General features: G+C 36.6%; 3 protein-coding genes across 3 annotated transcripts; all 3 read left to right on the top strand.

The window, feature by feature from the left end:
- The first annotated feature begins 160 nt into the window (after positions 1–160).
- Positions 161–10,311, top strand: LOC132183708 (Zinc finger C-x8-C-x5-C-x3-H type family protein). Its single transcript, XM_059597097.2, has 10 exons — positions 161–5,325; positions 6,319–6,520; positions 6,696–6,846; positions 6,976–7,075; positions 7,278–7,352; positions 7,545–7,635; positions 7,801–8,071; positions 8,168–8,210; positions 8,284–8,387; positions 9,676–10,311. The coding sequence occupies exons 1-10, from the start codon at positions 276–278 to the stop codon at positions 10,096–10,098; spliced, it is 6,510 nt and encodes a 2,169-aa protein (XP_059453080.2). The 5' UTR covers positions 161–275; the 3' UTR covers positions 10,099–10,311.
- A 350-nt stretch (positions 10,312–10,661) lies between these two features.
- On the top strand, positions 10,662–12,020 carry NDHM (subunit NDH-M of NAD(P)H:plastoquinone dehydrogenase complex). Its single transcript, XM_059598626.2, has 2 exons — positions 10,662–11,352; positions 11,556–12,020. The coding sequence occupies exons 1-2, from the start codon at positions 10,894–10,896 to the stop codon at positions 11,736–11,738; spliced, it is 642 nt and encodes a 213-aa protein (XP_059454609.1). The 5' UTR covers positions 10,662–10,893; the 3' UTR covers positions 11,739–12,020.
- Positions 12,021–13,635: 1,615 nt separating this feature from the next.
- USP (UDP-sugar pyrophosphorylase) lies at positions 13,636–26,020 on the top strand. Its single transcript, XM_059599625.2, has 17 exons — positions 13,636–14,025; positions 14,119–14,223; positions 14,511–14,627; positions 15,603–15,743; positions 16,344–16,443; positions 17,256–17,383; positions 17,473–17,544; positions 17,687–17,751; positions 18,226–18,286; positions 18,397–18,514; positions 20,248–20,372; positions 21,165–21,241; positions 22,116–22,221; positions 22,449–22,508; positions 23,634–23,714; positions 24,903–25,142; positions 25,654–26,020. Exons 1-17 carry the CDS (start codon positions 13,906–13,908, stop codon positions 25,819–25,821), a joined length of 1,884 nt encoding a protein of 627 aa, XP_059455608.1. The 5' UTR covers positions 13,636–13,905; the 3' UTR covers positions 25,822–26,020.
- Positions 26,021–26,140: the final 120 nt, after the last annotated feature.

Below are 26,140 nucleotides of genomic sequence, written 5' to 3'. Positions count from 1 at the left end.
TTAAACACCGAAATATAATTGGAAAGACATGCACTCGGAGTCGGAGACTTTAGTCCTCTTTAGCATTATTCTATGTAAACTGAAGCGGTTCCATTAACTTAATCGCACGCAATTCCACCACGACACGCAAGTAAACAGGAAAAGGAGGTGACCGAAAGCCGAAAGGAGGGAAAGAATAGAAGGGAAGAGAAGGGAAACAAGAAAGCAAAGGAAGGAACTCTCACACAAGGCAAAGGAACAAGAAGTCGAAAGCAGCAGATCCATCCTCCGCTTCCATGGAGCTCCCTCGTATTTTCAACCACCACAACCACTCCTCCAGGTATGCTCATCTCCCTCCTCCTCCTGCTCCTCCTCCTCCTTCAACTGCTCGCCCTCGCTTCCCTGACGCCCCAATTTTCCATAGCCCCCACAACCACCATCTTCCTCAGCCTCAGCCTCAGCCTCAGCCTCAGCCACAACATATCCCAACTCTCCCACCTTCGTACCAATCACCCCTCCATCCCCGTCCTCCTCCACCGCCTCCACCACCACAACAACAGCACCACCACTACAATCCCACCCAATCCCAGTTCCCTATCTCCTACGCCCACACACTTCAGGATTTCGCCCAATCCCACCGAATAGACGATCGCCCTCGTCACCGATTGCCTGAACCCGACCACTCCCGCCGGGTTGACTTCTGGGACCCTCCTAGGGTTCTGCCCGATACCAACCGCCCCGCCACCAGGCCTTATCACCCGCCTCTCGATTTCGATCTCGATCGAAACGATGGGCGTCAGCATCAGCATCAGCGATTGTTTGATCGGCCGGTCAATAAGTTTAGGCATGATTCACAGGGTACTTCTAGGGTTAGAGTGGAATTCATTGATGGGTTTGATCCAAAACAAAAAGATGACAACTTGGTTTGGGGTCATGGCGATGAGAATTATCATCGCCGAGGTCATTTACTTCCTGATTCCGATTCCGTGCGTCGGGATTTTGGGTTTGTGTCTAATTCGAGGGATGTCGAATCGAATTTGGTTGGTTATGATCACCGACATGGCTCGGTGCGTGATAATGAGGCATATAGGAGTTTTAGAATTGGTGGAGGCCATGATGGACAGGCCTCGAGAGACATAGGTGATCTTTTGTATGAGATGGGAAGCAAAGAGACTGGTGATTGTGAAGGGGTTCGGATTGGTTCCGCTAAGCGTGAGTATTATGGTTTGGAAGTGGGGAGATATGATCATAATAGAGGGAACAGAGAGGGTAGTCATGAATATAACCGCACTCCACGTAAACAAGTACAGAAGAAGAGTGCTTTTTTAAGAATTCAGATGGCCAGACCTAATAACAGGAATAGAGAGAGTGAGCAGTTACATTATTCTGGTTATTTTGATAAAGGCAACTTTGGTTCTTTCAGGGGTAAAGATCAATTTGTGTATCTTGGTCATGGAATGGAAGAGGAGGAAGAGGATGAGAGAGAGAGGAGCCCGGTAGAGCTTGATGTTTCTTTTAAATCTAACTCACTTGTTGCCAAGGCAATTGTGACACCTTCTGGTTCATCGGTTGTTTCTGATATGAATTTGACTCCGAGGAATGAGAAAATTAGGAAAGTGTTTGACGGTGATTGTTCAAATTCCCATCTGAGTAAACTCAGCGAGGGTACTGTAAATTTGGATGGCTTCAGTTGTGTTGCTAGTAAGGCATCCAATTCTGAAAAGGACTTGAAACAGCTGGAAGAGAAAGTAATGAAGTCTGATATTCGGAATGTTGGTGATGGTAGTTCTCAGCCTTGTTCCAGTAGGACCAGTGTGTCAGTAGGAAAGAGTAAAGTGGAAAGGTCTCCTAAGGGTTTAGTTTTGGATAATGATGGTACTACTAATGTTGGTTCTGGCAAAACAATAGTTCCTAAGTTTGTGAAGAAGAAGAAAATTGTGAAGAAAATAGTGAAGAAAGTCATAAACCCTCAATCTCGTTTGTCAAGTTCACAGCAAACAAAAAAGTGTGATGAAACTGCAAAAGCAGGTTGCTCCACTCATAGTCCACCTGGTGCCCCTGACTCTGGGAAGGGTGTACCACTTTTAGAACATATAGTCACTTCTGATGGTATGGCTTCAAGGCACAATGTTGCGTTGCAGCCTTGTTTAGATAAGGTAAATGTGTTGCCTGAAAATGACATGGCAGATAGATCTCCACTAACTGCAGTATCACATGATTGTGGAATTAATGTTGAATCTGGTAGAGTATGTGTGACTAAGATCAAGAGAAATTGGAAGAGTTCAACTTCTGCTTTGGGTTCTTTAAGTTGTGAAGAAAATAGGATCAATGAGAGTCCTGTAAATGTGGATAATTCAGTCCATAGCTTGCGTAGCATCTCAAATTCTGACAATGATTTTAAACCACGAAATGAAATTACGTTTTCTGAGATTGGTCATTTGAAAGATGTCAGCAAACAGTTAAATCATAATGGACCCTTGTTATCACACGAGAATGATGCAGAAAAAGAAGCCACGAAGACCATGCTTTCTTTAGAAGATAATGTTAATTCTTGCTTGTTAAGTTCAGAGGAAATCAAAATTCATGAGGATATTTCAAATACATATAGTTCACCCCATTATACAAACAACAAATTGGGTTTTGAAAATTGTATAGATAAGTCACAAGAGAATACTGCTTCTGACATTGGCATCATGGACACCATTAAAAAACAGCCTTGTATAAATCAGTTCTCCACATCACTTGAGAATAGTATTCCGGAAGGAATTCACCAGGCACTGATAGGAAGCAGTGCAATTGTCAGTTTGTCAAGTTCAGAAAAAACTGAAATTTGCAAGGATCTTGTTTATGCCGAATGCTCCAACCATGGCAGAGATATGTGGAATTCTGACAATGGTTGTTCTAGTTTGGAAGAAAAATATACTGTGTGCAACAGTGGGACTACTAATTATACAAGCAAGCATCCATTTTCAGGTAGGGTCCCTATATTGATTGAGAATTGTGCAATAGAAAGAGATCCAATTGATATGGTTACAGTCAGAGCTAGTGAGGGTAATATACGTAAGATTAAGAAGAGGAGAAAAACGAGGACTCAGTTAGATTTCTCAAATTCAACTAACATACATACAGATCCTGTAAATGACGTAGTTAGCCCTGCAAATGCTTTGTATGCACCCTTAGGGTTTTCTTTGAAGGGTCTAAGTCCTACAGAAGTGGCAGTTTCTGGGGTTGGAAGTTTGGATATTGGCTTACTACCTGGTACGGATGGTATCAGTGTGCTGCATGCAAACAGTTCGGCAGATGGTTTTTCTGGGGTTAAGCTTACAATGAACAGTGATGTTAATAGTTATCTGGATGGGACTTCGCCCAGATGTAAAAAGAACAGAGAAATTTCTGCTACTGATTCAGCATCATCTAGGCCAACTGTATCTGAGACCAATGAGATACCCACAGGCACCTCCATTTCTTGTGCAGAAGTGTTCTTAACTAATAATGATGATCTAGCGCAACCTGAAGAAGAAGTTGCAGTGTCTAGCATACATAATCTGAGTACTAGTGGTTTGATGACTTGTCCAAATGGGACCACTGTGTTGCTTGATAATACTTTGGGGGGAAGATCTTCTGAGGCTGTGGGTGAAACCAGGGATACAGATGATGGTTTGAAACTTCTGCAACTAGGTGTTGAATCTTTTTCAAATGCCGAGGATCCAGATGCACAGTCTCCTTGTCCATCAGGTTTGGGAAGTGAGCAGAAAGAAAATGGTACTCCACTTATGGCTGTTTATATTAATCAAAATGACACTATGGATATAGAAACTAGTGATGGAGAAAAAATGGACGCACAAGCTGCAGAAGATCAAGTTTTAGTTCATGGTGGGACTCCTCAGTGCAAAATTACATCAGAGCCTCAGTCCCCTGACTTGGATCAAAGATTTTCCGGTACAGATATTGAATCAGATTATCTTCTTGTGAAGGATGATTTGCCTTCAGTCTCAAACAATCCGTCCTTTTCTGATGATGGTGCTGGGTTTTCTTCTCCTAACACCAATGAAGAAGTTATGGAATCTATGTCTAGAACACTTCTGGATATGGGTTCTCCAGAAACCTTGTCCGAAGTCCCAAGCATAGTCATGTTGAATGGTAAAGCATCGCCCAGCCAAATTTCCAATGAGAAGGTTTGTGGGGATGACCAAAAGCTAAATCAGAAGTTTGTTGTTGAAGATGGTTCTGCTGTATCTGCGCATACTCCATTTCCACAGTATACCAAGCGAGATCGTGCAACTGAAAGTAACCACTCAATCATGGGGAAGACGGTACTGTTGCCATCACAAGATTCCAAAATTACATCTTGCAGACCGAATATCATGAGTGCAGGATTAATAGTGAAGAATACACAGTTGGGTCCTTCGATTCCGAGGGCTTTTCCAGGTCGTTCATCTTTTGTTTTGACCAATTCAAATAAGACAGGCTCTTCTGCCCGTATTGCGAAGCCCCGAACTTGGCATCGGACTGGCCCTGCTCCTCCTCTGCCCGTTAATAAGCCTTTCACAAATAACATTCCTCCCAAAAGGCAGTTGGTGGAAAATAATGTGAAGTCTCATAGTACGTCTTACATTCGTAAAGGCAACAGTCTTGTAAGAAAACCTGCTCCAGCTGCTGCTCAACACCACAGCTCTCATGGTTTGAGTTCATCTGTTTATCAGGCAAGCTCTTCAGGTGTAGATGAATCAAAGAAGATCACAGGTTTTGACAGTGGGGCTGATGTTACTGATCCACATAATCTTTTGAGAGTTGGAATGCATACTCCTCTTGAGAGGCCCAGGACACCCCCATTACCCAGTGGCGCTAAAATATCTACTCGAACTGCTATCTCTTCAGGGGATAATACATCTTCCCCATTGGCAGAGAGTCCCTTTAGTGGTTGCTGTGAAACAGCATCAGATCCTATGAAATTTACAGAAGCTAACAATGTGCCAGAGAGTGCTGATGATCTTCTGAAGATTTCTGAAAATCTAACTGGTACATCATCAAACAATTTGGAAGCTGAACTAAGTGATGGGAATGTGACATCTTTTAACATGAAGAGGATAGTATATGTAAAGCGCAAATCCAATCAGCTGGTTGCAACTTCAAACCCTTGTGATCTGTCTGTACACAATGGCAATAACATTCAAGCAAACTCTGATGGCTACTATAAGAGAAGAAAAAATCAGCTTATCAGGGCTTCATTGGAAAATCAGAACAAAAAGTCAGTTTCCATGATCGATGACCTTTTAAACTCAGAGGGCCAACGGGTTCCAAAGGTTGTTTCCAGCAGAAAATTTAGTAAGAGACGATTACATAAGGGTATGTTTGAAGAACTTATTTATCAGATGTTGTCCATTTTATCCTTATAAACAGCAACCAGTTAGTCTGTTTACACCCGCACACGGGCACATATATCCAAAATTAATGTTTGGCAGTAGAGGATCATTTACATAGAGTTAATGTTTTTCAGTGCTGGATGAAATTGTAGATAAAATTCTGAAATATATTTTGTGAGTAAAGCACAAAGTAGTTTTGTTCAATCATATATTCTAACTCGTGTTAATCTGTTAAGCACTGAAGTGTATGTTTTGATTGGTATTAGCCATCTTTTCTAATTAACTTGTTAATTCAGATAAACAATTCTATGTCGTGCTGAGCAATTCATTTTATGAAAATTATCATCCTAGATGCAGAGATAAATTTATTATACATATCATGTATTATATTCTTGTATTATCTGTTGTATAGACTTATTTTTGTTCCGGAATACCATTTATTATCTATTTAAAATGATTAGTGCCAAATGTTTGCTCTTTTTACATCATTTGGTTCACTCCAAATATCTTTTTTTTTGTTTTTTTTCTTCTTTTTTTTAAATCCAATTTAAGCGCAGAGGGGGTAACCCAAGAATTTGGGATGTATACAAGAGAAACACCCAATTAAGAAAAAGTATACTATTTTTGTTTTTGTTTAAATGTTTGCCAAATGTTTATCATCTTATATTTATATTGACCATTTATTTATTATCTATTAACTCCATATTTTACTTATAAAAAAAATCTATTAAATCCAGATATCATTTCTTTATTGGTGTCATATTTGGTACAATTGTTATTCGAAGCTGTAGTTTTTGTATGGTGGTACTCTTTTTTGCAAGTTTACTACAAGTTACTCATGGCCACGAGTCCTAAGTGTGTTAAATTTTTAACTTGCTACCAAAGGAGGAATTTGGAAATATTGGTGCAGTAGGATTGGTTTGTTTTTGCATGAGCAGTTGTTACAGAGAAGCTTAAGTTTGGTTTTAATTTGCAGTTGTAGCAAAGACATGTAAACCTGTAAAATCCTCTCTGGTGTGGACACTTTGTGGTATGCAGTCCTTGAAAAATGATTGTGATTCTTCGGATCATCAGAAGGTATTGCCTTACCGATTTCCATGGAAAAGAGCAACATACGGGAGAAGCTTCATGCATAATCAAGTTTCCAGTTCCAATAATAGTTCCTTATCTATGATCAGGTACATTAGTCTTATTAAAAAAAAAAAAAGAAAAAAAGAAAGAAAGAAGGATCAGGTACATTACCATGTGGTACTGTTTTTTCTTAATATTTGTATCTGGTTTCAGTTTTTATTTTTTATTTTTTTATTTTTAAAGCCTGTTTGTCTGCCTAAGCAAATATATGACTTCTTTCAGTCGGAAATTGCTGCTGTTGAGAAAAAGGGATACTGTCTATACAAGATCGAGCAATGGATTTTCACTCCGAAAATTCAAGGTTTTAAGTGTGGGGGGGTCTAGTCTTAAATGGTCAAAATCCATTGAAAAGAACTCAAAGAAAGCTAATGAGGTTAGTTCAGCTGCAGTTCATGCAGACAGAATTAAGTTTTCCTATGAAGTTCTCGTAAGTAATGATTAATTTCCATGCAAAAGAGCTTTCTGCTGTTTTCTTACTTATCTTTTTACGTCTTTTCTATAGGAAGCTACATTAGCAGTTGCTGCAGTTGAGAAAAAGAAAAGAGAACAGAATGGTGCTGCAAGCAGTAGTTCTCAGACAAAGAATAGAAATCATTCTTCACGTAAGTCTCTTCATAGTATAGACTCGGCCCACATAGGCCATTTATTAATCGTGGTGTGCAGATGCATTTGCAGTTTTTGAAATGTATGATATATTTGTTGAATTGGATATGATCATTATGTTATTTTAGGATGGAAACATCAAATGATTATTTGTCATTAAATGTAATTAATTGGCATTTGGTGTATCCAATGATTTTGTAGGAGAACGTATATTCCGCATTGGCTCAGTTCGCTACAAGATGGATTCTACTAAGCGGACACTTCAGAGGATTTCAGGTGGCCTATTCTTGATTTCTTTGGTGTTCATAACCTTACGTTTAAGTTTTTTATTTTTTAATTTCTTTTTCTTTTCTTTTTTTCTTTTCTTTTTTTCTATTTATTTCTCTTACAATTCACTGTATTATTTCTTCTATTGCAAGCTATCATGTATTAATGACTCTTTCCAATTTTCAATTGTGTTTTATTTAGATGACAAATCAACATGCTCTACTTCTCCTCAACCGGAAAAGGACACCAAGAAATCTTACATTCCAAGGAGATTAGTGATTGGCAATGATGAGTATGTTGCCCCCCTTTTTTTTTGCCATAGACATAGATTACTGCAGTTACTGCAAGTAAATGTGAATGTTCACAACTAATGTTGTAGGCACCAAAAAAATGTCAATTGTAGTGGCTTATCTTGAATACATTAGTGATTGGGACAAATGTGTTTCAACGTTGGCAGATATGTTCGGATTGGCAACGGAAACCAGCTTATTAGAGATCCAAAGAAACGAACTCGTATATTGGCAAGCGAGAAAGTGAGATGGAGTTTGCATACTGCCAGACTTAGGTTGGCTAAAAAACGAACATACTGTCAGTTTTTTACGAGATTTGGGAAATGCAATAAAGATGATGGGAAATGTCCCTATATCCATGATCCTTCCAAGATTGCTGTCTGCACAAAGTTTTTGAATGGTTTATGTTCCAATCCCGACTGCAAATTGACTCATAAGGTTAATCACATGTTCAGTTAATGAACTTGATGTGGTCTAACACAATAGTTCTATCCTTGTTTGTTGACAGTATATCTTGATGTATTTCTCATGCAGGTCATTCCAGAAAGAATGCAGGATTGTTCTTACTTTTTGCAAGGTACTTTTTGCTAAAGTCTGCTTTTGTCCAAAGTACCAGAAGGCATACTGACTTCTTACTGATCTCCTGGCAGGTTTATGCACCAACAGAAATTGTCCTTATAGACATGTAAATGTGAATCCAAAGGCCTCTACTTGTGAAGGATTTCTAAGGGGCTATTGTGCCAATGGCAACGAGGTATCACCTTATCGTATAACTCTTTATTGTTTTGGTTATCTATAGTGATTTTATTTTTTCCTATTAATTTTATACAACATGAATGTTGAACTTTCATGCTACTTGTACGGTTTCTCTTAAAAGGATCATGAACATTTATTTAGACATACCATATGATAAAACCTTCTTTGAGCATTCTCAGCAGCTTTCCTAAACCCTCTTCCCATCCCTAAATTTAGGAAAAATCCCCCAAAAACTCTCTCCAGCAGCTTCCCTACAAGTTCCCTATATCGGGTGTCACTATAGCTCACCCTATCCTTATTTTATTCACAGAAAAACACTTTTATCTCTCCTCTGCGTTTCTGATTCATCGTGCCTTTCACTGGATCATCGTTCACACCTCTGTCTCAAAAAACTCACGCCTTGTTGCATCTCATGCCTTTCTCTCTGATTCTTCAAGTTTCCCTGCAACCAAACAGAGGTAGATGTTTTGCGTTAATTTCTATCAATGTGTTGTTGATATTGCACGTGTATATGTCCAACTGGGTTGAATTAAGCAAGCCCATAAATTCTTGAATAAAGATTCTGGTTCATGGAGGCTGCATTTGTTTGAAAGAAGCCCCATTTTTCACAGGCTTGATGAAGAAGCGCCATTGTTTTGCTCCTCTTCTCACCATTCAGTTCATTAAAATCTATCACAGGGATCTCCATCTCCTTCTATCTATTTCTGATGTTCTGATTGCAAAACATCACTTAAGGGGGGGTTCAAGGGCTGGTATAGGGAAAGATATGGGAAGTTATTATGGGGTGTACTTGAATGGGGAAACATAAAGTAGTTTGATTCTAAATTTAGGGAAAATTTAAGAGAAGTTGCTGTGAGTGCTCTTAAACCAGGTATTTTATTGCTGCCAAGATCAGGTTATAAATTTTTCATTTCAATGATTAGGTAGAGTCATTCTGGTCATCTTGCTGTATCTGGTCCAACCTGACTCCAGCCAATTGACCTCTTAGTGATGAGCCATATACTTTTCTTTATGACCTTGCTCAAAGTTTTACCCAATCTACACCACCACCTTCCCTTTGATGTTTGTACTGGCATGCTGTATAATGCATGCTTGATGCTCTCTTAGTCATGTTCCCAAAGTTCTTTGAAGTCTTAGATTTCTGTTTAGTGCTTGATAACCCCCTCTCTCTCTCCCTCTCTTTCTCTCTCTCTCTCTCTCTCTCTCTCTCTCTCTCTCTGTGTATGCACACAACCCCACACTAACTTTCGAATAAGTAAAAATGGAATATATCGCTGCTCTCACAGTGTCGGAAGAAGCACAGCTATGTCTGCCCCAGTTTTGAAGCAACAGGAACCTGTCCTCAAGGGTCCAAGTGCAAGCTTCATCACCCAAAAAGCCGAAGTAAGGGAAAGAAAAGGAAACGATTGGGAGAACAGAAGAATACTCGAGGCCGTTATTTTGGTTCTAGGCATTTCAATGTTTCTGAGCCTCGAACAGCAGTACATGAAAAACACACTACACAAAACAATGATGTCATTTTCTTGGAAGGAAAATTTGCTGATTACATCAACCTTGATGTTAGTGATGAAGAAGTTGGTGAAAGTAATAATCATTCAAGCAAGCAAACATTTTGTGACAGCGATCCGTTGGATGAACAATTGGATGATCTCGACGAGCTAATAAAACCAGTTCGTATAATGATCAATTTGAATTCTTGTGAGAGTTGATAGCCAAAGTGAAAGCTTGCAGCCTTGCAACGTATGCTGTAAAGGAATACAATGTATTGGTAAACTAGGTACATCATTATTTTCCCCCTTGTATATGTTCTTGTTTTCTGCCATTGCAGAATCAGTTTGTATCCCTCTAGTGTATTTGTATTCTTTGTACGTTTACAAAGCATTTTAATATTAAAATGTATTAAGCATTAAACTTACGGTGTCTCATTTCATTGTTGGTTATAACTTATAATGATTTTGACGCCAATATATATGTATATATATATATAGAGAGAGAGAGAGAGAGAGAGAGAGAGAGAGAGATATAATGGGGTCTCGTGCAATTCATAGCATCGAGCCTAACGTGGAAAAAAGAAGAAAGAAAAAGGACTAGCAAAGAAAATTGTTCTATTCACTTCCAAAAAATAAAAAAGAGTTCTATTTTAGGCTCTGCTGATGGGCCTTCAAGATTCAAGGGATTGCTATAAGGAAAGTTACCATTAAAGTATGAATCAACGGCAGAGATTATGGACACAAAATCACTGAATGCACAAGCCAACACCAGAGCAGTCCATTTGATCGATGGCAGCTAATTTTCTTTGTACCTTGGCCACAAACTCACTCCCACTCCAATAAAAACAAGGCATCGTGCCATCTTATCCACAAAATAAATGGACCTGAACCCATTGGCACAAAGATAATTTCTCAAAAGTATGGCTACTGGAAAGCAATAACCAGGAAAACTAGTAAGAAAAAGATTTGAGAATTTTGTACACCAGAAGCTAGCGATTATACAAACACTGAGTCATGGCAGCAATTTCCTCTTACATGGCCTGTACAAAATTCTCCATGTTGGGTTGGGTTGGAGGGAAAAGAGAAGTGAGAAACAGAAGGGCATTCTCCATCTCAGCTGATCAGCAGCAGCAAGCTGAAGTAAAAGAACCAGAAGAAGTGAAGGTACAAGAAGAAAAAGAACAAGAGCAGAAGAAAACGAAGCCACAAGGAACAACACCAAGGCCCGTGGAACCGCAATTGAACGTAAAGAGCAAGAATATGAGCAGAGAATATGGAGGGCAGTGGCTGAGCAGTGTCACCCGGCACGTTAGGATTCACGCAGCCTACATTGATCCTGAAACCTGGGAGTTTGATCAAACTCAGATGGACAAGCTTTCCCTTCTTCTCGATCCTTCAGATGAGTTTGTCTGGACTCCCGAGACTTGCAATAAAGTCTTCTCTTACTTCCAAGAGCTTGTGGATCACTACGAGGTAAATATCTCTCAAACCTCTAATCAATTATCATGCTCCATTTTCTTCTAGTCCACAGCTGCAACTGATGCTCATTGCTTAGCCAGAATTACATTTGCCAATGCCTTATCTTTTGGGAGCATGTTTTGAAATTGCACGTTTTAAAACCGCAATCCAAACGTACCTAAATCCTTAGACTGTTTAACGTTTTCACGGTGAAGCAGGGTGCCCCTCTGACGGAGTACACGCTTCGCCTGATAGGTTCGGACATAGAGCACTACATAAGGAAGCTGCTGTATGATGGGGAAATCAAATACAACATGAACGCAAAGGTCCTCAACTTCAGCATGGGGAAGCCACGCATTCAATTCAACCAAGGCCAACAACCTCCTTCAGATGTACAATGATATGATCAGAAGAGACTAGAATTTCTTACAACATCGATCCATTTTGAAAATTATACAAAGCCCATGATAATAATGTCAATGTACAACATAAATATATTGCAAATCTTTGTTGCATTTGAGCAAGAATTTCGAATTTTGTCACCACACACACACTCACACTCCTTTCTCCCTTTGCCACCTTGCTTCTTCTAACTCTCCAATGTTATATTCTACAAATTAATCCCTTTTGGGATAGGATCATACACTGTGATGCTGCGCCATCCCATCAATATTATTGGAGTCTCATCTATTTTCGTATCAATTAAAGGGATTATTGGGTGTGATAGGCTTTGTTCCCTGGTTACTACTATATATATATATATATATATATCATACTATTATTCTATCACTATTTTATTATTATATATATATGTTGAAATATTTTCAAAATAAATACATATATAGATATTATTTTGTGTCTTGGGAATGTTTTGGGAATGTTTTAAATGGAAGGTTTTAAAGAGCATTTAATGAAAGTTGTCCCACATTAGAAAGAGTAAAGATTTTGTTGGCATTTATAAGTTCCAACAAATTTAAACTGTCAAATGAGCAATGCTAGAGTACACTCTAATACACGTTACCGTATGGTGCGAAGCACCAGATGCACACGTGCGCGCGGCGTGGGTTGTAGAGCGCTAGTAGTGCCTTGATGGCGCACTTGGCACTTATTTTAGACGGTTGATCTAACGATTGAGATAATTATTTAATCTAACGGTCATATTTAAGTGTCAGTTGGATTATCAGTTTATAGTAGTTTAATTTTTTGAAATTCAAAACAGTAGTTTTATTTTGAAATTCAAAATCATCTGAGAATAGATAATTATTTATGACAATTCAATTCTCTTTAATATCTTTGTTAGCAGTTTTATTTTGAAATTTGAAATTATCTGAGAATAGATAATTATTTATGATAATTCAATTCTCTTTAATATCTTTGTTTGAATTAAAACAAAAAAAAAATAAAAAAAATTAAGTATTATCCTTTTATTTTTTGGTCTCTTATTAGAATAAAAAATTTGAGGGTATTTTCGGGTTTTAATTTCGTTTGCAGAACGTAGTTATAATATAGAAGTTTCTGGGCTCCATTGTATTATGGAAAAAAATTTGCTTAAACCCTGTTGCATACCAATTCTGGTGGGGGCAAATATTTTTTTTAAGGAAAGTGACGTTGTAACACACCTTAGGAACATTTTCGTTTTCTGTATTTTCCCTATTTGAATAACAATATATCGTTAAAAAAAAGTGTGAATTGACACCATCACATCAATATGGTGAAATTTTATGTGATATATAACATTTTTCATGACAGAATATAAAATTAAGTAATGTTACTATTTATACTCATTTATCATATTAGTGAATGTAACCTATTTAAGGGAAGTGCTAGAGAACCAAACAAATGAACCCAGAATTTTTTTTAAAATGACATGACAAACTGTGAGTGATAAACAAAATAAAGAAAATTGTATTTTTTTTTATTTGAAAACTCTTGCCACATTAATTTAAATTTTTTTCTAAATTTATTTATTTGACTTTCTAATTCTTCTCCGTATCTCAAGTAATCACAACCATCATTGCGACGTTAGTGTGAAAAAAAGCATCGATCAATAAACTTTAGAAAAGAAAAGATAACAAAGGAATATGCTTTTTTTTTTTTTAAGTAAAAAAGGAATATGGTTGTTTGCACGTGGCCAAGCATATGCTTAACAAAGCTTGGTTCAACGCCCACTGTTTTAGGTTAGTTCAACAGTCACGACAAAAGAAAAAAAAAAGGTGGGTATAAAGGTGATGTGTCAGATAATTATTATCAAATATTCAATCATCAGAATCAAAGAAAAGTTTAGCACCCACCAGATGGCTGTTTTTCAACGTCACTCAGCATTGCAATCGTTGTCCCGCAACTGCTTGCAATGCTGATGTAGGCAAACCAGAAGCCATGTCAGCCACGCCATTATTCGGTTACGGAACTATTTAAAAACACTCTCTAATCTCTCTATCTTGGCTCAGATCCACACCACCAAAACGAGGTTCCGGCTGTCTACGTAAACTTCATCTCTATTACTACTACCACCACCATTCCTTATAAATTTCACGCTCTCACCGACCGCACCGCAAGATCTCTGCGATAATGGCTTCAACAGCCCTCGAGTCCACCACCGAGAGCCTCTCCAAGCTCGGCATACATCCCGATTTTGCCGCCTCCGCTCCTAATTTGCAGAAGAACCTCCACCTTCTCTCTGCGGAACAGGTGCGTATACGTGTGTGTATATACGAATTGTGTTGTTGAGTGTGATTCTGGTGAATTGGTTGGTTTTAATTGGGAATGGTGGCGATGTGGCAGATTGAGTTGGCGAGGATGCTGTTGGAGATGGGACAGAGTCACTTGTTCGAGCATTGGGCTGAGCCCGGTGTCGATGACGAGGAAAAGAAAGGTTTTTTTGAGCAGGTTCGGGTTTTTTTTTTTTTTTTTTTTTTTTTTTTTTTTTTTTTCTTTTTTCTGGATTTCTTATGGTATTTGAATTTTGGATTGGATTGGATGGAGATTTCGCTTTTTTATGTGGAATTTGTTTTTTCTTTTGTTCTGTTCTGTTTGGTTGATCTGATTTTATAAATGTGCGATTTTTTTTTTTTTTTTGGTATTGTGGTCTTAACTATATTTCTTTAGATGCTTGATTAATTTTAAACTATATATTTGGCTTTCCATTTCTTCTTCTGATTGCAATTTTATTCCAGGTGGCTCGTCTTAATTCAAGCTATCCTGGGGGCTTGACATCTTATATTAAAACTGCCAGGGAACTTTTAGCAGATTCAAAAGCAGGAAGGAACCCATTTGATGGCTTCACTCCTTCTGTAAGTGAATACATATCTCATGCTTACAAACTTATGACCTGAATTAATCTTACATTTCACGAGGCCTTCAATGTAAATAGGGACAAGGAAAACATTTATTCTGCTAAACTAATTCCTAGGTGTCATAAATGCATCATACTATTTGTACAGAGACCTGCAAACAAATGCAAGTTTGACATTATGGTATCTTAGTGTTGCTAACTTCACGATCCAACTCAGTGCTTATCATCTAATTGAAATATTGGTGTTTGGTATATTTAAAAGTCAGTATACCTTTGCACTCAAGCATTTGGTGTTGTGGCATTATTTTTACTTTTTAAGTATGTCCATAACCCCAACAGTAGATAAGCCAGAATTGGGACCAGTCGTTCTTGGCATCTACTGTTGAAAGTTGTAGTTATATTACTTTCCCATTAAATTAAGTTTAAGTTTAGTTACTTTAGTGAGCCTTCTATCTTCTATTCCCTGGTTGGTCAATTGTCTCCCTCTTTTGAAAAACCACTTTTAATCTGATATGGCCAAATTGGTTATCAAAGCAGATAGTGTGTTGTTGGAAGGGCTCTTTTCATTTTGTCCAAATTATTTCTTGATGCCAGTAAAAACAAAGAGATACGTAGGTTTTGTGATTATTGTTGCTGACTTAATTTAGTCAGCTAAACAATGAAAAAAAATAATTGCTTGGAGCATTTTAGGCAATCCCATTCTTTTCTTTTTTTTTTTTTCTTTTTTTTTTTTTTTTTTTTTTATATAAGTAATATTGTATATATAAAAAAAAAAGCGCAATGCGCCAAATCCCATTCATATGTATGGGTTCTTTTTGTTTGGGGCAATACCATATATCCTCAATCTTCACCATGTGTAACTCATCCATACAAACATGATACAGATTCTTGGTAAGATATGCTGAGCCTATCAGTCTCTATTTTTCTACAGAATATTAAAACTTGGTCGATACATGATCAAATAATTTTGCAGGTTCCAAAAGGAGAGGTTTTGACTTTTGGTGACAACGACTTTATCAATTTTGAGGAGGCAGGCGTCAGAGAAGCCCAAAAAGCAGCATTTGTTCTTGTTGCAGGAGGGCTAGGGGAACGCCTAGGATACAATGGAATAAAGGTGACTAATTCTTGATTATATGTGATTTTGATTCTTTGGTGGATCTCAATATTATTAAATTTCATCAATCTAGACAACCAACATAATTTGGTAACAATTTGGCCTATCAATATTATTAAATTTCATGATTTTGATTTTGATTTTGATTTTTTTTTTCTAGCCTTGATTTGTCTTCTATTTAACCTATTTCTTTTTTCTTGTAATATCTTCAATTAGAATCTCTCACTAGTTTATCCCTTGGTATAAATTGTAGTGGGCCATATGATATTACTTGATTTTCTCGTCCCCAATTTCAAGCAATTTAAAGCATCCTACAAATGCATTTGTATCTTATTGAATCCTCATTGGTATGGACATGTTTCTTGACACAATACTCCGTTGAAATCAGTCATGGTTGGCATATAGCTTTCTTAATTATTTATTTTCAAATTTGTTGCTAATGTGTGTATTTGATACCACCTCTGGATTAGCAGATGCATGTGACCTTACATGAAACTTAGATTTTGTAGTTAATATGACAGACATCTAAGTGAGGCTGATGACTTATTTGCCCACGTTTTTCTCAAAATTGGTTCCCATAACCTAAAAAAAAACTTACAGGTGGCTCTTCCAGCAGAGACCACTACGGGGACATGTTTCTTACAGTATTACATCGAGTCTATTCTGGCTCTTCAAGAAGATAGCTGTAGACTGACACAAGGTTTGTTATCACCCAATGCTTATCGTCATGTAAAATCTAGAGACTGCTTTGGATGTTATCTTGGTAATTTACTGTCAGTTTTTTGTGATTTGTCATGGACCATGTTTTATCATTCAGTAATATGAAATCTTCACTGCAAAAAGATTTATTTCGAATTCTTACGTTGGTGTATTCTAAAACCCTATTAGATAAAAAGTTAAGGTGCCTCTAGGAAGAGAACAGGTTCTTGTACCATCTTCTTGCATGCCTTGATATTGTAAAATTATTTTCCTTTCCCTCGTAGTTCTCCCTCTTCAAGAGAATTCTGTTGACTGCAAGGACATAGCTGCGTTATGTGAGACCAAGGAACTTGAGACTTTAAAAAACAGATGCAAATGTAAGAAGCAGATGAACAGTCACTTGGCAGCTGAAAATTTGAGTTTGATTTTTACACCACGAAATGCTTCAGAGTGACCCATTTCTTTTAATGAAATGTTCCACCTTATGAATGTTGCCTAGATAGAAAACATGCAAAGGAGGCTACTTCTAGAAATTTGAGGATTGATAAGTCATTTCTTCTGGGAAAAGTGGCTATCCCTTTTCCGGCAAAAGTTCTTATAGAAAGATGGAATGGAATGAGAATGACAGCTAAGTGAATCTGGTAGATCTGATTAATTCTTTAGATTGTAGAAGTCTATAGGGTGTAGCTCTCTTGTATACTCTTTGTGTTCAAAAGCTTTGCCCCTTTCTTTCAATAATATTATTATTATTCCTAAAAAAAAAAAATGTTTTCCGTTTTGTTTAAAGTAATAGCGTTGCTTTTATTTTTGTAGGTGATTGTCAAGCACAAATTCCTTTTGTTATAATGACATCAGATGACACACATGCACGTACTATACAGCTGTTAGAATCAAATTCTTATTTTGGGATGGAACCTACGCAAGTAAAACTTCTAAAGCAGGTATTTGACTGGCCGGTGATGTCTTATTGGGAAAGCTCAGTAAGTTGTGAAATGGCTTCATAGAAATGCTAACTTTACCATTATTTCAGGAAAAAGTTGCATGCTTGTCTGATAATGATGCCAGGCTTGCAGTTGACCCCAATAACAAATACAGAATTCAGGTAGCCATTGCATCTAGTGTACATGATAATTTAGTCGTTGACATCAACTCAAATCTGTTGATATTTCAAGGTCACTGTGATCTCTTTCACCGTGGAACTTCATTGCATATCTGTTCGCTTGACCCTTTTCTCTTTGTGACAGACAAAACCTCATGGCCATGGTGATGTGCATTCACTTCTTTTTTCTAGTGGCCTTCTGAAAGCTTGGTAATTCTTAAAATCTCACTCAATTTCTGGAATTTCTTATGCTTATGAGTTCATCATTATGTTTCACTTTATATTTGTTATCGCTGATCTTGGTCTGCTTGTTTGTGTACAACTATGAGCTCTTAATGTGTGTATCCTTCCACACACATCTCATACTGGTTAAACACTTGAAAACCTTTGGTCTTCTTAGTAAAACTAAAGCTAATGGCTGTTCTCTTGGTGAGGTAAAAAATAATAACAATTTACACCATCTAGTTATCTGTTTATTTAGTAAGCCCCTATCTGAAGTATAATTGATAGGTTTACAATCTTTTGATCAACATTGATTGTAGCTTTTTCCTTAAATTTTAAAGCTACCTTTGGAAATTCATAGTAGTGGATACAGTTATAATGTCACATGATATGCTTTCATTTCAAATTTAGCCTGGCAAAATGGACTTTCATGATTTTGATAGTGCATCATGATTATTTCAGGCATGCTGCTGGTTTGAGATGGGTTCTGTTCTTCCAAGATACAAATGGACTATTATTCAAGGTTAGTTGCTTCAATGTTTCGTTGTTTTGTCTATATATGTCTTACTATTTTAGAGCTGTGCTCGGTTGCAAAATCAACATGCTCATCATTGTTTACTTGTTTGCGTGAAGGCAATTCCAGCAGCTCTTGGTGTAAGTGCTACCAGACAATATCATGTTAACTCTCTTGCTGTTCCACGTAAAGCAAAAGAAGCAATTGGAGGAATCACCAAACTTACTCATCCTGATGGTATTTTTCATTTTAATGAACACTTATTTTCATTGCTTGTAGTTCACAATTGTCAACTTGCTTCATGGCTGTTGTTATCTGGAAGTTATTTGTGTGGAGCTTTCTGAAACTTTTGTCCATTCTGCTGTTCATTTACTACAGTGACTGAGTTTTGAATGTTGTTGCACTCAATAATTCATATGAATAAATTTGGACGTATATTAAAAAATCATTACTACTGACTTGCTTCTGAAGGTTGATTGGCTTGATGCTTGCTGTTACATTGGTAACAATCATTAAATATTATGCAGGATTTTCAATTCAGACAGAATTAATATAACTTGCCTAAAAGTACATCATATGTATCAGTAAGAAGCTTCTATTTATGTTCTTGGAAAAATATATACCTGTAAAATGCTTACTATCATTTGCTGGTATGGCGTTTGTACTACGCAAATGAGAGGGCGTGTTAGCCTGGATTAATGATTTCTACTGTTTCGCACATACCATTCACACCCTAACATAGCCAAATTGAATCATTAGTAGAGCCTTTTAGCTGAATAATATATTTAGAATTTTCTTAGGATTCTTTAAATGAACTAAAATATATGATCTGAAGAAGTGGTGTTTTCCAGAATCGTGGTTCTTCCCAATAATCTTAGCTTCCCTGTCCAACTTGCATCCCCTTTTGGCCTAAAACTCCCAGTTATGTCATTTGAGCCATCAATTCAGATACTTGTGGTAGTTCGTAGTAAGATGTTGCTATAAACATACAAAAAGAAAGAAAATGCCAGTCTATGTCCATATATGCATAAGTTCCTGCTGTCAATACCCCTCTTTTGGTATGTGGCATTCAGAAAACTGTTATTTGCTACCCCTTAGCCATTGATATTTATCATCTCATTGATTAGTATGACACCATGAAACAATCAACTGATGTGAATTAAATTGCAATTCGCCGATGCATATTATAGCTGCTGGCACGGCAATCAAGATTTTATCTGATTCACAAGACTTAAAAATCATATGTCCCTGTTAGGAGATTTAATCTGACTTGAGTCACCGATATGTTGGTGACGGATCCTTGATGAATATGTTAAAATCACTCAATCTGCCTACATTTTAGATTTTTTGTTATGACAAATCACATGGCAAGAAGAAATTTGATGAGGATTTCAAGACAGAATGTTTGAGATTCATATTATTCTATTTATTCTATTATGACAGCTAAACACCATTTTAGAATCTTCCCTTCTTGCCACTGAGAACCAAGTGCTTTGAATTGAATAATTATGCATGAGGCATCTTTCACTTGTCAAATTAACGTTTATATTAGCAATTTGTTGCTCATTGTTAGGTCTTAGAAATTTGCCTTATTTGGAGATAAAAACTTGGGTTGTAAAACTTTTCAACACCGAAGTCTTTTGGTGTATATTAGAGTATGTTTTTCGTTTGCTTGTTTCTTCCAAGCTAGGCTTATATGATCTTTATGCAGAGGAGTGTTAAAAGAGTTATTAGGGTTTGTGAGAGTTATTAGGGTTGAGGGTATTGGTCATTGTTATATTTATCAAAATCTATGTAATAAGATGTGTGAGGTAGCTATGTGACGAGCCTCTACCTTTTCTCTAAACCGTTCATGCAAACTACAACATTGTAAAACATGATAGATTCATATTTGCTCTGGTGTCCACATGGACAATATTGTTTCTATTCTAGTCTTTAATATCATTCATCTACAAATTAAATTGCTCCAGGGAGGGCGATGGTGATCAATGTGGAATACAATCAGCTTGATCCTTTGCTTAGAGCAACTGGACATGATGGGGGAGATGTTAATGATGAGACCGGCTATTCTCCTTTCCCAGGGAATATAAATCAAGTAAGCTTCTGGAACAAACTCATCAACTCCAATAAAATAGGATGCTGTCTCTTATATTAGCCCTATCAAATTTATGCTTTAGTTTGTTCAAGTAAGTCATTCATACAGTTAAATTGAGTGCTGCTAGGTGTAATGGAAAATTTGCTGAATTTTCAGCCACTGATGCAATTCTCATAATTAATTTTCAAACTTTCCCCAACATAATAGAAGACCAGGGAAAGGGGGTGGAATTTGGTATAGTGGAGTGGTGTCTCACGGAATTTGGTAAGGAGGAATGGTATTAATTTTCAAACTATCCCAACGTTGGAGACCAATTTATTTGTTTGTTCTTGGATTTTACATGTCAAGCCTGATATCTTTGTTTTGGTTGGGTCAATGGACCCCTTGACCTTGGTCTCGGTTTTGAACGTGAGAGGGGATTGTAAGGAATCGTCATCGGCTGGGTTTATGCTTGATTATGTGCAAAAGTACTTTTTTGTATTCTCACATACTAACTTAAACTTTTGAGTTGGATGCTCTACTGAAAATTATATGAAAAGTTTAGAAAAGGTCGAGTATTCTTTTACTTTGATTTATTGATGAATTACTAATCCTAGAAACATTTATTCTTTCATTTTCAACGGAAATTACCAAAATTTTCTTGGTACATTTGGGGTATCATCAAATTGACTTTAGATTAAATAATATTGTACATCTTGGATTTTGCATTTTAGTTAGATTTTGATATATTGCACATTCTATTTAACAAAGCTGTTATATGATTAGGCTTGACTTGTATTTTTCTTTTTTCAGTTGATTTTGGAAATTGATCCCTACATTGGGGAGCTCACAAAAACAAGAGGTTCTATAAAGGAGTTTGTTAACCCAAAGTAAGCCTCCTCTATATTTCTTAACCTTGAAACTACTATGTGCTTAACTTTCAGTAATCAAGTTTTTCAAAAGAAAATTCATTTTTATCTTTTTAATTGTTTTTTATTTGTGAATCCCCCCTCCCCTCTAAATACACTATAGACCTCCAGTAGGACAATGTGGCCTTCAGAACTTTTACTGATTCGATATGGTAAAAATAATTCATCTGGCTAATTGGTTGAATGGGTGAGTCACATCCACATGTAAATTAAATTATAAATTTTCTATTTGGTTGTTTTGACCCACTAGCCTTGGAGAAATGTCAACGGTTCTTGAATTATTTTGCTCGCAGAAGGGAATGAAGCAATTATAGCGTAGAAGAACATTAAATATGAAGCTGCTTTCATTTTGGGTTCCCTTGCAGGCAATAAGAGTTAGATTCAGTGTGATTGTTTATTTATGTTGGAAAAACTGTTAAAGAATCCAAAGCATGGATCAGATTATATCTTTCTAAAATTAGCTTAGTTTTACACAATCTCTTCTAACTTTTTGTAGTATATTTTTGCAAACACATGGTAAATCATACTTTGTTTTCTCTGAGTATGCCAAATATCAAATCAATACATTTCCAATAGCTATTCTATCCATAAACTCCGACTTGTTTATATAAATAACTACTTATCAAAACTTGTTTATATAAATAATTGTCAATTTTCAGCACTATAGAGATGCACTACCTTTTGATTTATGATGGGCTTGATGTTTAGCAAGCAAGTTGGCATGGAGAGAACTTTTTGTCAACGGACTCCTATATGTGTGTGTGTAATACTGCAACACGTGCTAGTTCTGCTTTTTGCTTTACAATATCATCCATTCTATTCAATCTTACTACAGATACAAAGATGCCAGCAAAAATTCATTTAAATCCTCAACTCGACTTGAGTGTATGATGCAAGACTATCCAAAAACTTTGCCTGCATCAGCAAGGGTCGGATTTACGGTAATTTATGCTTCCCTGAGTGAGGAAATGAGTTTTCAGCAAGTTAAAGCCACTCAAAATCTGAATTTCTTTTCCTTGAGTCTTAGAAGTTGAGATGGCTTGGTCTTTTTAATGCTTTCTAATAAAATTTCTTCAAATTTTTTTTGTTTGTGATAGCATATGCTATTAAGACATTTCTATTATTGTTGCTCTCATTGTTTGCTTAGTAGTTGTACTGTGATGATCAGGTGATGGATGCATGGCTTGCTTATGCACCTGTAAAGAACAACCCTGAGGATGCTGCTAAGGTAAGAAAATCATGAAAATCCTTTGGCTTTTCTTTGGAGTCAGTTCTAGAGTGTTATTCTGGAGGCTTCTTAAAAACTAATGGAGTTTCTTTCCAAGTCAGACAAGTTAATCTTACGAGAGTGTAGTTTTTCAAAAACTCATGTTGTAGGGGCATTTCCTTGATTGATAGGATGATGATTTTATGATGTTTGAACTAATAAATTTATGCCTTAGAATAAAACAGACTACCCCCCTTTTTCCATGGCTGAAAAGACATTTTTTTCATATATTTTACCATATGGTCAATTTATCTCCTTCATGCAAGAGCTCCTCAGAGATCAAGTGCTAAACAATGTGATGTTTTAGTGGGATCACCCTGTGATTTTGTTCGAAAAAATGGAGGTTTTGCCCATCATATGGAAATTCATGTTCAGGAGTACACTTCCATTGTCTAAATCATGGTCTAAACTGTCTTGAAAATTATTTTATCTATAACAGACATTTGCCTTATACATAATTGTTGACAGGGTAGTTATAGTTACTTCACTTGGTCTTGCCAAAGTTTCCACTGCGTGTGATCTTCAATCATGTTATGTTAGATCGTGCCATCAAAGATACTTAGATTTAGTTGTTGAGTCTAGATGGCTGCAAGAACTGCTATAGCAACACATTTAACAAGGAAGCCCGGTAGCTCAAGCCTATTAGGAAAAGACGTGTTTTATGATGAAATATTTCTTGTTTCTTCTATAGATAATGGACACCTGTCCTTTATCTTCTAGGTTATGTATCTATGTGGTTATAAATCTGATATCCATTGAGCTTCAATCAGTAAATCACTCATTTATTTCTATTGGATGGATGTATCGGGTTCCCATTTAGATTATTACTTATTGATATTTATGCATGTATTTCTGTTTTTGTCTTTATAAGTCCACCCGGAAACCTTGGGCTGTAAATATCAATGGTATTTATTTGCCTCTATTTTATTTCATATGATATTTCATTCTATGATTATTAGTTAAAGAGTGACGCTAGAAACAATATTTTCATCCCACAACTATCTTACAATGTTGAGGTTAAATATAAATTCGGGTTTCAGTTTGGTTTGATTTAATTTCTGATCATTTGCTTGATTTTAATTAAAGGTACCAAAAGGAAATCCATATCATAGCGCAACTTCTGGAGAAATAGCCATCTATCGTGCGAACAGCCTTATTCTTAGAGAGGTAAAGAATATTTTAATCCCGTACAAACTTTTGCGCATTATAAATCGGGATGCTGCTGAGATTGTTGAATTAAGCTGGAAAGGTCGAAGGAATATGTGCATTCAAACTCTTTGAAAAGTAACTTCTTCCCCATGAAAGCCACAGGAAGCTATCTTGCCTATTGGCATGCATGCTTAGTATAACTATAAACTAGATATTCTCATCCTACCTTTACACTTCTGTCGGCTCATCAATACATGCATACTTTTTAGAGGCATGTTTAGTGCTCCCCGTTATAAACCACTGGTTATGATCAAAGATATATCGTTACTGACTGGGTAAGAGGACGTCCAACTTGTACTCAGAAAAGCCAAAGAACAAGAGAGCTTCTCCAATTGGATCAGTGACCTGAGGGTCTCCATAGAGTCTATTTGCTGATTATATATAGAAATAATTTAAATCATACAGAACGAGAAATAGTTGAAATTGTGATGGATGATAAAGATTTCTCGTCTTAAATCTTATTGGTATAGAAACTCTAAAATGGGTTTGTTTTGGTCTTCATATTGAGTATATGTAAACGTCTATATGCATGTGACTTATCTAATTTATATATGAATTCTTCGATATGCAAATTTCATTTGGATTTTTTTTTTTTTGGTTCTTTAACCCCATATGATGAGATTTGTCTCCATGCACTTTTTGGGCAAGCCTTCCAACTTGTAGTTGGTCTTTTAAATTAGCACAGATTCACACACTGCAACGATTCCAAGTTCCTTGTGTCCTATTTTACTGAATAATCTCGGTTACCTTTTCAAATGGCCAAAACCAAAACCATGGCCTACTTACTATCCCCTAAATTCATATCCATGCATGCTTTATAAGACGGTTGATGCATTTTCTTTTATTTGAACTGCACTTCTGTGAGCGATGTGAACAAACATAAACCATTCCAGACATTTTACTATGCCATAACTGAGTGCAACTAGTACTTCCAGTTCCACATTAGAATCTATGTGCTTGTAAAGGGAAAACATGTGTATATAAAGGTGTACATAGTTTTTATTCTTATTATGCTCTGGTGGATTTGACATGAGACTAGTTCAGTTGTCGGTAATTTGGAACTGCCTCAATAATAATGCACAAATTTGAACTGCCTCTCTCTCTGCTAATTGAATTATTGGGTTTTCCCTTTTTCTGTTCTGCCAGGCTGGTGCCCAAGTTAGCGATCCAGTACTACAGGTGTTCAATGGGCAAGAGGTAGAAGTGTGGCCTCGTATTGCATGGAAGCCCAAATGGGGTCTGACTTTTGCAGAAGTCAAAAGAAAAGTTTCTGGAAATTGTGCTTTTTCTCAGAGGTCAACTATGGCCATTAAGGGCCGTAACATCTTTCTTGAGGATCTCTCCTTGGATGGAGCTCTTCTCATCGAAGCTATTGATGATGCAGAAGTAAGCCAAGACAAGCTGATACGTGCAGATTGTGATGTGGCAAAATTTAGTGTTTTCTTTCTTTTCTTTTTCCTTGACAGTTTAAAATTATATGCTCTACTTCTTTTACCTTGTGAACATAAATCAATTTCCATGTGTCTAGTTAAAGTTTTTCAAAAATTGTCTTTTTTAATCATGAATGTTGCAAATATCGCCTATTTTATGCTAAATTCCTGAATTCCACATATATTTAACGTGTTGGTGTATGCTAGCTCTTTCAAAACCTAGTCTTTTCTAACTATTTGTTCTTAAATTTTTCCTCCAAAACTTCATATGAGAAACTATTTGCATATCCTCTCATTACAATTTAGTTCCTGTTCATCTCATTTGTTTTCCAATGTTGGTGTCATATTTTTTGTTTATTTAGATTAGTTTAATTTTGTTAATTATCTCAATCTTTGGTTTTGTTTGAAAATGTATACCTTTAACCATATGATTATGTATGTTTCAATAACATGAGCTTTTTAAATAGGTAAAAGTACGAGGTTCAGTGCAGAATAAAGGTTGGATCCTCGAAAATGTTGATCACAAAGATGCTTCAGTGCCTGAGGAACTTAGGATCAGGGGTTTCAAAATCAACAAAATAGAGCAGCTTGAAAAGAATTACTCCGAGCCTGGCAAGTTTTGCTTGAACCCTTGAATGTGAACTCCGGAGAATTGTCATATCTTGTCTCAAGCCAGAAATGATTTTTTCTTTATTTAGTACCTTATTTATTTACCTTAACTTGGGTCTGAAAATGTTTTGTGAAATAATGATATCTAAGCCGTCAGGTAAAAATTTTGCATGGTTTTTACTTTTCAATTTTTTTTTACAAAGATTTCTAATTTTTCATTTTCAAGATAGTGAGAAATGATTCAATTTTGGTGCATAAATGAGTTGCCCTTGGTGTGTTTATAAGAGGTTTGGACAGAAATTTCCTCTCTAAAAGTGTCATAGGCCCCTTAACATGTGAGAAGCA

Source organism: Corylus avellana, chromosome 7 (assembly GCF_965113065.1).
Source record: "Corylus avellana chromosome 7, dhCorAvel1.hap1.2, whole genome shotgun sequence".
In the NCBI taxonomy this organism is placed as follows: domain Eukaryota; kingdom Viridiplantae; phylum Streptophyta; class Magnoliopsida; order Fagales; family Betulaceae; genus Corylus; species Corylus avellana.
The sequence above is the reverse complement of the archived record's forward strand: the minus strand, read 5'-3'. Positions and strand labels throughout refer to the sequence as shown.